At 45.9% G+C, this 11,993-nt stretch overlaps 1 protein-coding gene across 2 annotated transcripts in view; it reads left to right on the top strand.

Moving 5' to 3' along the window:
- The first annotated feature begins 550 nt into the window (after window positions 1–550).
- The window catches only part of PANK1 (pantothenate kinase 1), a 50,365-nt gene continuing 38,922 nt past the window's right edge, over window positions 551–11,993 (top strand). The window contains exon 1 of one of the 2 annotated variants that reach the window (XM_084904328.1): window positions 551–1,567. In XM_084904328.1, the coding sequence (XP_084760454.1) occupies window positions 826–1,567 (742 nt within the window). In that variant the 5' untranslated portion in view covers window positions 551–825. Of the gene's footprint in view, window positions 1,568–2,275; window positions 2,529–11,993 lie in introns of those variants that run through there. The other variant, XM_084904329.1, reaches the window with a different exon arrangement.

The raw sequence follows: 11,993 nt of genomic DNA, 5'->3' as shown, positions 1-11,993 counted from the left end.
ACCTGGTACTTTTAGGCAGATTCAAATGCTGATGACGCCTCAGGGATTACACAATTTTGGGAAGATCCTCACCATCCCAATTTGTCTTGCCTACTGAGCATGCCCAGTCCTGTTTCGTATGGCATGATTTCCTTGGGTTTGCTTAGCAGCTAAGTTGAAATGTGGGCCCAGCGTGGACTCCCAAGTTTAAGGTGTTGACTTAAACTTGATGGCTGATGCTGCCACCCACCTCACTAAAGCACAGGCAACTCCTTGGCTCCACAAATAGCACATCAGACATCGTCTCTTCAAAGTTCTGTCTGGGTGAGGAAAGTGCTTTTTATAGCTGGGACTGCTTCTGTTTACTTGGTCTCTTCCAGTGCTGGTTAATCCAGCCCACAGCTGTGTCCTTCACTGTCCTCACACTGTATGTATTCCTAGGTTTCCTCCCCGCACAAGACAACTCCACGAGAGACCACGTGGGGCCCGTGTCGGCGCCAGCACCTCCCCTCCCTCTCCAAACCAGCCCCACCTTTCTAAAAATAATCCTTCCTCCTCCCTCCCCTCAGGCCTGCGAGCAGTCGGATCACTCAAACACACTCACAAAGGTTTCAGGGAGGAGGAGGAGGGAAGGGCGTGAATGACCTTGCAAAGGTATCTAGCCCGCAGGCGACAGGAGCTGCAAACCTGAAACCTCTGCAAAGACCAAGGTTGCACGTCTTTGCCCCGCGCATTCCTCCGGAAGCTGGTCGCTCGGTCTCCTCTCGGCTCTCTCTCTCTTGGCTACACAAAAGCCCACCCCGCCTCTCTCTCTCTCTTTGAAAACCCCGGAGAACTTCAGTCCCCATGTTGAGAGTCGTCGGTGGCGGCGGCGGCGGGCAGGACTGGGCATGCTCAGTAGCGGGGACAGGTTTGGGGAGTGAGGAAGCCGCGTTTGAAGTCGCCAGGCCCCGGGAGCCGGAGGAGGAGGAGGCGGCGGGCTGCGGGGGCCCCGGCTGGGGCTGCGCCGGGCTCCCCGATCCCGCGCCCGGGGGCAGCATGCTCCAGGCCGGCGCCGCCGAGCTCGCGCGCGGGGGCCGGGGCGCGGAGGAGCCGCTGGGGGAGAGGGTGGCAGAAGGGGAGGAGCGCCCGGCTCGCCATCCCCCGGCGCCGCCGGCCCTGCGGCTGCCGAGTCGGAAGCCGCAGGGAGGAGGAGGAGGATCCGGGGAAACCAAGACGCCCGAGCATGACCTCCAGCGAGGCCGCCTGAGGCGGGGCCCGCGCGCCGCGCCGCCAGCCTCGGCCATGGACGATCGCGGCGGGCAGCAGGAGCCCCGGGCCCCGCACGCCCCGGGGGCCCCCGCGGGCGCCGCCGGCCACGCCGCCGCGGTGAACGGGCTGCTGCACAACGGCTTCCACCCGCCGCCGCCGCCCGCGCAGCCGCCGCGGCTCTGCAGCCGGGGCCCCGCGGGCGGAGGCGATGCGGCGCCCCCGCGCCTCCCGCTCCAGCCGGAGCTCCAGCCGCAGCCGCCGCCCCCTCAGCACGACTCCCCGGCCAAGAAATGCCGCCTGCGGAGGAGGATGGACTCCGGGAAGAAGAACCGGCCGCGTAAGTCCGCGGGGCGGGCGGCGGGGAGCGCCGGCGGGAGGCAGAGGGCAGCGCGCGGGGCCGGGCACCGGGGGACGCCAGGGCGCGCGCCCCGTGCGCTCCAGCGCCCGCCGTCGGGGATGGGGGGTCAGGGGCACTGATCGGAGGGACGCCCCGAACTGATTTTTACCCCCGAAAGAGCGCTAAGGACTAGAGCTCGCTGTCTGAGCCTGAGCCTTGCCCGCTTCCACCTGTAGAATGGGCCGATTGCACACGGAGCTGCAGACGCTCCCTAGGTCGCGGCTCTAGGCAAGGCAAAGGCGCTGCTCGGCTTTCGGATGTGAGGATGGAAAATTGCATGCGTGTGAACCTTACATGGGGTCTGGGAGCAAGGGTTTGGACCTTCTCAGAAGGACTGTCGGAGCTCCCCTGTCCCTTATCGGAGCTCGGCTGGCTGGGTTTGGCGCTCCAGCAGCCAGCTTGCCCTTTGAATCGCCAAGTAGCAAGCCAGCACCTCGGGTCTATTGGTGAGCTCCCGAGCTGGAGGCGTGGAGTTTGACAACCCTCCAAATCACAGCCTATGAAACGCTGTTTTTTTCGCAGCCAATGAAAGGACCTGTTGGGCCAGACACACCCACTGATACCATGTGGGCCGGAACTAGGTGGGCCAATGAGGATTGGAGGTGGATTTTTTTTCTTTTTCTTTTTTTTCTTTTTTTTTTTTTCTTCTCCTTAGTGGGAACTAGAGTTGAGGGTTTCTAATGCTAATGTACAGCGCAGAAAGCTGGAACGCACTATTTCACAATCTAAAAGCTTGTAGATGTCATGTTAGCTTGCCGAGTACCTTCCCAGCTGGGCGTTCTGGCATGTAAATTTGTGGGTCGAGTTTAGAACTGGTTCTTCCTATCTGAGCCGAACCTCACTCAACTAGTTACATCTTTCTGGGTGTTTTTCATGAAGCTTAAAAATGGCAAAAAGCAAAGTAAGTAAGATGCATGCTAAAAAGCTATTGCATTAAAACATGCACCTTTGGCATATGGGTTATTCTGTTGTAGGGACATTACAAGATAAGTGTTGGATTTGTCGGTAAAAGCTTAGTATTTGGCAAACAGCTTCAGTTTGTTTCTCTCTGTGGATCCATTTTTCTTGCATTCAACTTTGCAAAGTATTTTAACCTGACTGGGGGACGTGGTGACTCTGACACTGGGTTTTGTAGGTCTGAAATATTTAGGTTGAAAGTTAGATCTTGTCTGGAACTTGGAAGCCACACAGCAGATTTGGCTGTGGTTGTAAGGAAGACATTTATTACCTGAATTTATATTTCCTTTCTTTCTCTTTCTTCCTCTCTTTCTCCCTTTCTTTATTCCTTCCTTCCTTCCTTCCTTCCTTCCTTCCTTCCTTCCTTCCTTCCTTCCTTCCTTCCTTTCTTTTTTTGGGGGGAACTTTTTAGAAAATGATTAGGATTAAATATTTGTTGCTTTTGTTATATTAATCTGTTTTATTTCTTTGGAAACCACATTTTAGTTATTTCTCTGATCCACATTAGCAAATTGTATGAGAGTTTGCAATGTAAATAGCTAAAATATAATAAAGAACTGTACTGAGTTTTTGTTTCGTATTGCTAGCTTGAATGTTTGAGGATATAACACTTCTTAAAATAATTTTTAGGAATTGAAAATACACTTTTAATAATGGCTTGGAGACAAAGTAAAAATAACCTTGCCTCAACTTGTACTTGCAAATCCACAGGAATTATTATTTTAGAATACAAGACAACTTTATGTCTCTGTGCTTTGTGTCAAAAAGTAAAGTGGTTTGTATTTTTTACAAAAATAAACAATTTAGCTTATTTTAAGCTTAGCAACTATATTTACTTAAACTGTTAAAAAAGAAGGACTTGTCAAAATTAACTTTTATTCTCCTACCTTGTTTCTTTTCTCAGATTTGAACAAGCATTTTTGAGATACATTTTACATGTTCTGAGTCACCTATGCTGTGTTCACCACCAACATTTCTTAGTTAAAACTAGGCTTAATTTAATATCGTTCTACATTGCCTGTCAACATTCAGGGATCTTCTTGTAAAAATACTGCTCAGTCAGTTGATATTTCGATACTCCATGATGAATCTACTGAGATTTAAGCATATCTCTGTTTTCTGGTGTCTGATAGATTTTTTTGTGAGCAATGATTACAAGGAGTATTTAAGAGTATGTTAGTGGTGAAAGCACCAAAGCTGGACAAGTAATTTCTACTTACCAGTTTAGTACATCAGACACCTCCTGCTGCCCTCAACTGTATGTTAGGACAGTCAGATGACCACTTCTCGGGCAGCCACCTAGAATGTGGGTGTGGGAAGCCGTGTTTCTATTTGGGTTGAATATGATAACACATTCAAATGCCTAATGTTTAAGAGTAATAAATGGGATAAAATAAACGGCCAGTAGTTTTCATTTATTTACAAAATTTAAATCTGAGCCCTCAGTGCAGGGACTATTCACAATCTTGTAATCTAAAAAATCAGACCAGTGGCAGGTTGATTTCACTCAACCAGGGAAGGGGAATATCGATTATTCACCGTCTTCATCTAAAGACCATCACCTCACCCTACATTATTCTTGCAAAGCTTTTCCAAAACTGCTTCTTCCAACTTCCTTGGCTGTTTTACCTGCCTCTGCTGCTTAGCAGCTGTGTGACCTCAAGTTGCCCGCACTCATCCTGACATGCTGGGCTTGGCTAAGGTAATCTCCAAGCGTTGTTCCTTGTACCTTCAAAATGCTATGATACTTTTTGCCCCAGCTGGTTTGGCTCAGTGGATAGATCTTCGGCCTGCAGATTGAAGAGTCCCAGGTTGCGGGCTCGATCCCCAATAGGGGTGTTGCAGGAGGCGTCTGATCAATGATTCTCTCTCATCATTGATGTTTCTATCTCTCTCTCTCCCTCTCTCTTCCTCTCTGACATAAATAGAAATATATTTTTAAAAATATTACGATACTTTGGACCTGACTTCTGCACTAGCTGTGCCATCCGCCACATCCATGCCTTAGTATTTCATTATGCCTTTTTTGCCTTGCGCCAATTGTTTTATGCTATTTGTCTTATCTCCCCAATTAAGTTGGAAGAGTGATTATAGATAATATATATTTTTGTCTTATTCCTTGCACATGAATGTTTGATTGATGTCACACAGGAAAAGATGTAAGTGGCATTGCCACCTCATTGAGGTAGCTGTTGCCATCTCTGCGATAGACTTTGGCAAAGTCCTTCGGTAGAGTTTCCATATGATGTCAATAGGGAGATTCCTTTGGTCTGCTGGGTGCTCTGATTGTTTGAAAAATATGTATAAATAGCATCTTATGGAGGCAGCTCACCTCCCGAATATTTTGAAATGAGTGATAGATAGTCCTAATAGGGTGCAACAAGTGCCCAATGTTGTATTATTGTAAATGGTGTAGTCATTTGAACCCCAGAGGGCTTGAGTTTGAATTGCAGCTGGATGACCGGGAGCCTGTAATTTAACTTCTGTGCTTCAGTTTTAGTATCGGTAGGATGGAGACCATCACACTACTTCATTGGGTTGATGTGAGGATTGAATATGAAGAACATAGATTCCTGCTTGATACATAGCAGTCATTCGGTAGCTTGCCAACTGTCTTCACCACCATACAGAACACTGTCTACCATTAATCCATAGGACAAGAAAATGGAGCTGACAGACAACCTCAGACTGACTTTCTTAGTTAAAAAAAAAGAAAAGAAAAAAAGGCCTTGCCCTGGCCGGTTTGGCTCAGTGGTTGGAGCATTGGCCCTCAAACCAAAGGGCTCTGGGTTTGGTTCCTGGACAAAGGCGCCTACCTGGGTTGCAGGCTCCATGCTCCTGTTCTGGAGCATATGTGGGAGGTAAACAATCGATGTGTCTTTCTCAAATCAATGTTTCTCTTTTTCCTCTTCCCTCCTTCCTTTCCACTCTCTAAAAATCAATGAAAAAAATAAGCCTCCATTAAAAAAAAAGGCCCAGGATAAAAAAGACCACAAAGTTGTTTGATGAAGTGTAACACTTGTAGTCCATAATTACCTTATTTTACTCTCCCCCTTCAATTAGATAATTCAAAAATATACCCCAAAAGCAGGAAAAAGTACCCATGGTCCCATCATTCAAAGAAAATATCAGCTTAAAATGTGCCGTATCTGAAAGGTAGCACTAAAATGATATTTGGATTACTCCTTTTAGCATTAAAACGTCATTTTTAATGGTTTTATTGTTTTCTCAATAGCCCATTATATGAGCATACCATAATTTGCTTAGCCGTCGCATAGCTTTAGGCTGCAGCTAGGGTCTTGCATGACTAGTGCTACACCACCATCTTTATACATAACTCTACCCAATACGTTATTTTTTGATAAAATTGGTTGATATGTGTGTACTTTTTGGGGGAGGAACAGAAATGGCACAAAGTAGTACATAGATGTTGCCTTGAAATCCTGGATGTTTTAGACCCCAAGGACAGTGCAAGATAAGCCCACTGGAGGACAGAGGAGAAAACTGTAAAGGAGAGAACGGCCTGAGTCACTGAACACTGTGCTACAGAAAAACAAGCCTCCTTGGGAGGCTGGAGGGTGTGAGCTGCCTTCCTCCTTCCCCGGAGTTGGGACAGGCTGGGTGGAGTAAGGGCTGGATCCGTGTGGTGGCCTCCCGGAGGGGAAGTTCTCACTTCTCAGATCAGCCAGGTAAACACTAACGGAAAATAGGTGACAGTTCATTGTGCACAAACAAAAACCCCAGATCTGTAACCGTTTTGAGCCACCGTTGTAGAGTACAAGTCTTCACTTTTCTAAGTATCGGGACATTTAGCTTTGGCTTCCCACTGCCTCTGGATCTGGCTAATTAGAAAAGCAGGATAAAAGATATATTGCTAGAATTTTTTAGTTGAATCTGCATCCAGTGTGGATACATGTGTATTAAAAAAAAAAATCAGTAATTCTAGATGGATGGGAAGCATTGCAAATTTAAGAACCAAAGGGCGAAATGGAAAGCAGGAGCCTGCTCTTAAGGGTTGCTACCTTCTAGAATGTGGTCGGATTCCCAAGTTTGTCAATGAAGTTTGTCCAGTGCAATTTGAACTGAGGACTAAGAATCTGAGGCTCAAGCCGTCAGGCATCAGGATCTGGTGGACACATGAATACCACTTTCCCCCAAAAGACCAGTAAGTGGATTTCAACGTTAATACAAAGCATATTTTGTTTGGCATAATAATCAAAGATGGAGAGAGTGCTATTAATTTTTAACACGTGGGACATTAAGCAAGTCAAGAAAACAAAACCCATCATGGTTTTAGAGACAAAATTAGTAGGGAAACAAAGGAGTACTGGTTTTAATGATGGCTAGCATTTTTTTTAATATATATTTTATTGATTTTTTACAGAGAGGAAGAGAGAGGGATAGAGAGCCAGAAACATCGATGAGAGAGAGACATCGATCAGTTGCCTCCTGCACACCCCCCCACTGGGGATGTGCCCGCAACCAAGTACATGCCCTTGACCAGAATTGAACCCAGGACCTTTGAGTCCACAGGCCGACGCTCTATCCACTGAGCCAAACCGGTCTCGGCAGGAGTACTGGTTTTAATTGACAGGTTTTTGGTTTTCTTTTGTGTGTGTGTGTGTGTGTGTGTGTGTGTGTAATAGCATGCCTTTAATTGTGTGTGTGCTTTTGTTTTTGTTTTTTAATATATTTTATTGGTTTTTTTACAAAGAGAAAGGGAGAGGGATAGAGAGTTAGAAACATCGATCAGCTGCCTCCTGCACACCTCCCACTGGGTATGTGCCTACAACCAAGATAAATGCTCTTGACTGGAATCAAACCCGGGACCCTTGAGTCCACAGGCCTACGACGCTCTCCACATGTGTCAAACACAAGGCCCGCGGGCCAAATCCAGCCCGCCAGGCCTTGCAATGTGACCCGCACCGCGCTGTCATCACTGCACTCCGCTGTCAGTTTATGACATTGTCAGTTTATGACTGTTCAGTAAACCATTCGGCCTGCGATTTAGGCTGGATTTTAGATTTTGGCCCCTTCTCTGATTGAGTTCGACACCCCTACCTAGCCACTGAGCCAAACTGTCCAGGGCTGTGAGTGTATTTTAATACTGACCAATTACCATGAAACTAAAAATAAATCAAGGTTTGACTTCTGTTATTTTTAATTACACGTGCTTTAGCTTTCATTGGTAAGCCAGTGTTCACCCTGGGATGGCAACATTTTGAACTGTTCGGTGTACCCAGTGTGGTTCGCAGAATTTCTAAGTAGACCTTTTCTCTAGATCGTGCAGGTGTCAAGCTTGGTATCTCATTACTCAATTTATGACGTCATTAGATGCTTAGAGTTGGCTAATCATGTGCATGCACGTGTGTGTCTGTGTTTTTCCTTGGAAAGAAGAGGTGATTCAAAGCGTTAAGGAAATTTTACATTTAGAGGCAGTTACATCAACATGATCTAGACCTTTACAGATTTCTTTATAGTTTGGAAGGAGGATGGAATAACTTATGACAATAGTGGGTACCTACAGTAGTCGCGTTGGTTGACTGAGTAATTCAAGCAGCTTTTATTGAGCAACCGCTATGTGCCTATTGTTCTGTATGTTTTTACACTCTTCATTTGACAGATAGAGAAAGGGAGGCACAGAGAAGTGAAGAAACTTGCCCTAACTCTGTAGTTAGTAAATTGCAGAGTCAAAATTCAAACCCAAGTCTAACTCCATTGTTAGCTGACATTATTTTCTGCCACAATGAGCCTATTGCATATTTATGTCGGGGGTGGGAGGGGAAGAAGTATGTTATGTAAAACTTTCAGAAAAGTTTAGTATATGCAATTTTTTACAAAATGTATTTTAGTGATTTTTTTACAGAATGGAAAAGAAAGGGATAGAGAGTTAGAAACATCGATCAACTGCCTCTTGCACACCCCCTACTGGGGATGTGCCCGCAACCAAAGTACATGCCCTTGAGCGGAATCGAACTTGGGACCCTTGAGTCCTCAGGCCGACGCTCTCTTCATTGAGCCAAATGGGGTTTCGGCAAGTGTATGCAATTTTTACACCTTTGGTAAAAAGCACACCTATGTGCTTGTAGAAGTAACAGCATCAGACACTCCTAACACCCTGTGAGATAGGTAATGCTTTAGATTGAATGTGTGTATGTCCCCCCAAATTCATATAGTGACATCCTGACCACAGGTGATGGTATCAAGAGGTAGGGCCTTTAGGAGGTGATTATTAGGTTATGATGTTTGAACCTTATGATTGGGATTAGTGTCCTTGTAAAAGAGACCTCCGAGAGCTAGCCAACTCTTTTTGCCACGTGAGGTTGCAGCAAAGACAGTAATAGAGGAAGTGGGCTCTAATCAGTCACCAAATCTGCCAGTACCTGACCTTGGATTCCAGAACTGTGAGAGATAATTTGTTTATAAACTCCCAGTGTATGGTATTTCTGTTGGAGTAAGACAGGCTCTATCGAGATCCTCCCTTATAGGGGAAGGAACTGAAGGAGGGCCCAAGTATTCTGGGTAAAAGATCAGATTTTGACTCTGTTGGGCCACTGGACCACTCAGGATTCCAGTGGGTTTCAAAGAAGTGTGGACAGCTTCTGGAGTGGAGCCTTCTAGACCTTTGGAGCCATCAGGTCCTCATTTTACTAATTATTAACAGTGTGAAATTCTTAACTGCTTAGAAGCTTGCTTTGAAAAGAGATAACGGTGCCTTTTTTTTTTTTTTATCAGTTGTGAGGACCAATTGTAGTAAACATAAGTAAAGTGCATAGTAGAATGCCTGGACCCTGGTACATGCTTAGTAAAAGATATTTTACTATTAATACTAGCTACTATTAATAAATAGTAGCTAGTATTAATAGTAAAATATTAATATTAATGCTGTTAGGCACAGAGGCTTTTAAACTTTCTGAAACCTCAGGATTTCTGTGAACTCATCTTGTTCCAACTGAGATCCGTTTGGGGACTGGGTTTCGGGGTATGCTCCAACTTGAGCTGACATCACCTGAATGGAAGCTCCCCTAATGCCCTCTGACATTTCTAGAAGGACACCCGGCCTGTGTCACAAGTCTTGACCTCATTGTCACATTCATAGATTTCCTCACATCAGCTGCTGAGACCGGGTACGATGGGCCTGGCGTGACAGTGATGTTGGCAACCTTTTGTTGTTATTGTTTTAAAATATATATATTTTTATTGGTTTCAGAGAGGAAGGGAGAGAGATAGAAACATCAATGATTCATCGATGGGCTGACTCCTGCACACCCCCTACTGGGGATCAAGCTTGCAACCCGGACATGTGCCCTGATAGGAATCAAACCTAATCTCCTCCATCAGAGGTCTCACTCAACCACTGGGCGACACAGGCTGGGCTGATGTTGGCATTTTCGTAAGGATGTATAATTTACATTACTGCCAGTCTAGTTTCAGGAGAAAGTTCCTTTTTTTAAAAAAGAAGTGTCTTCCTTTGATCTCTGCTGTTTGTTATCTCAGGCCTTAAGGCAGTCAGATATGGATGCACCAAAGATATGAGAAGGATTAGGAGAGTGGGCACTTTTCCTTTATAAAAGCTGCAGGAATCAGAATTCAGAACTGCTGCGTTCAGTTCATGGAACTTTGTTCTAACCCCCAGCCCTGCAAACTTTCTTCTGGTAATTGAGGGCACAGATATTTCTGGGCATCTGTTGCCTTTGAAACCAGCCTGTGAACTTTTTGGTATGCCTGACCTTGACCCTGTGCTGAATCTGAGGCCACAGGGATTTAGATAGCAGCTCGGGACAGTCTGGACCTTCCTGGACCTCTGTGACCTGTGGCCAGCCTGGCAGTGCCAGTTACTAGGAACCTCTTGGGGCTGCTGGACAAACAACTCCTGTGTAGCCTGAAGTAGGCTGTCCAGGAGTGAGAGAGGCAGGGACGGACTTAGTTAAGTCCAAGCTCAGTATGTGTAAGCAGTATGGTGAGACTTACGGGCAAAGCACAAGCACTCGGCAAGGGTTAGCTGCTATTATGGATGATGGTGTTAGATGTTCTTCCTTATATTAAGTCAAAATCTGCCTCCCCATAACTTCTACCCTGTGTTCCTCGACAATACACTATAGCATCTGTCTTCTACATGATGCTCATTAGATATTTATTTGTTTATTTATTTTTAAAATATATTTTATTGATTTTTTACAGAGAGGAAGAGAGAGGGATAGAGAGTTAGAAACATCGATGAGAGAGAAACATCAATCAGCTGCCTCCTGCACACCCCCTACTGGCGATGTGCCCACAACCAAGGTACATGCTCTTGACTGGAATCGAACCTGGGATGTTTCAGTCTGCAGACTGATGCTCTATCCACTGAGCCAAACTGGTTTCGGCTAGATATTTAAAGATAGTCATTTTATCTTGGCTGTTTCTTGGGATCCTACCCTCTGAAGAACCAAGACCCAAACCTTCATCTGCCAGATTTGATCACCTATGAGATTCAGAGCAGGTTGCCAGAAAGTATTAAAGCTTTAGACTGGAGGGTGGCTTTGTGGGATTGTCATAAAGGGATCAGGCAAGTACGGATCTGGGTGGCCTTGAACACTGAGATTTAAAAATTCCTCCGGGTCCCACAGGGACAAACCAATTTTTTCCCCTTTGGGCCAGGGACTGTGCTCAGCTCTGGATGACATGCTCAGTTTCTTGTGGGTCTCAGCTGGAGGGCAGCCTGGAGCCAGGTGCCTGCCTTGATTTCATTCCAACGCTGTGGTAGTTCCATGTCCCTGTCCTGTGGGTATTTGAGCCAGAGGACTTGAACATAGTTGAGGATGCTTCCTATTAACACTTGCCCAACTGCCTATATTTGATGAAAAATATCTAAAGAGATGCTGTATATTTAGGGGGAGGAAGGTAATATCAATTTGGCCAGAGATAATCACATCTTACATTTAAAAAAATATATACTTTATTGATTTTTTACAGAAAGGAAGGGGGAGGGATAGAGAGTTAGAAACATCGATGAGAGCCGAGACCAGTTTGGCTCAATGGATAGAGCGTCGGCTTGGGGACTGAAGGGTCCCGGATTCGATTCCGGTCAAGGGCATGTACCTTGGTTGCGGGCATATCCCCAGTAGGGGGTGTGCAAGAGGCAGCTGATCGATGACTCTCTCTCATCGATGTTTCTAACTCTCTATCTCTCTCCCTTCCTCTCTGTACAAAATCAATAAAATATATATTAAAAAAAAAGAAAAAAGAAAAAAAACATCGATGAGAGAGAAACATCGATCAGCTGCCTCCTGCACACTCCCCCACTGGGGATGTGCCCGCAGCCAAGGTACATGCCCTTGACCGGAATCGAACCTGGGACCTTTCAGTCTGTAGGCCGATGCTCTATCCAATGAGCCAAACCAGTCAGGGCCACATCTTATCTTTTAAG

The sequence above is a fragment of the Pipistrellus hanaki genome (assembly GCF_964339955.1).
Source record: "Pipistrellus hanaki genome assembly, chromosome: 14".
NCBI classification, from domain to species: Eukaryota; Metazoa; Chordata; class Mammalia; order Chiroptera; family Vespertilionidae; genus Pipistrellus; species Pipistrellus hanaki.
The sequence above is the reverse complement of the archived record's forward strand: the minus strand, read 5'-3'. Positions and strand labels throughout refer to the sequence as shown.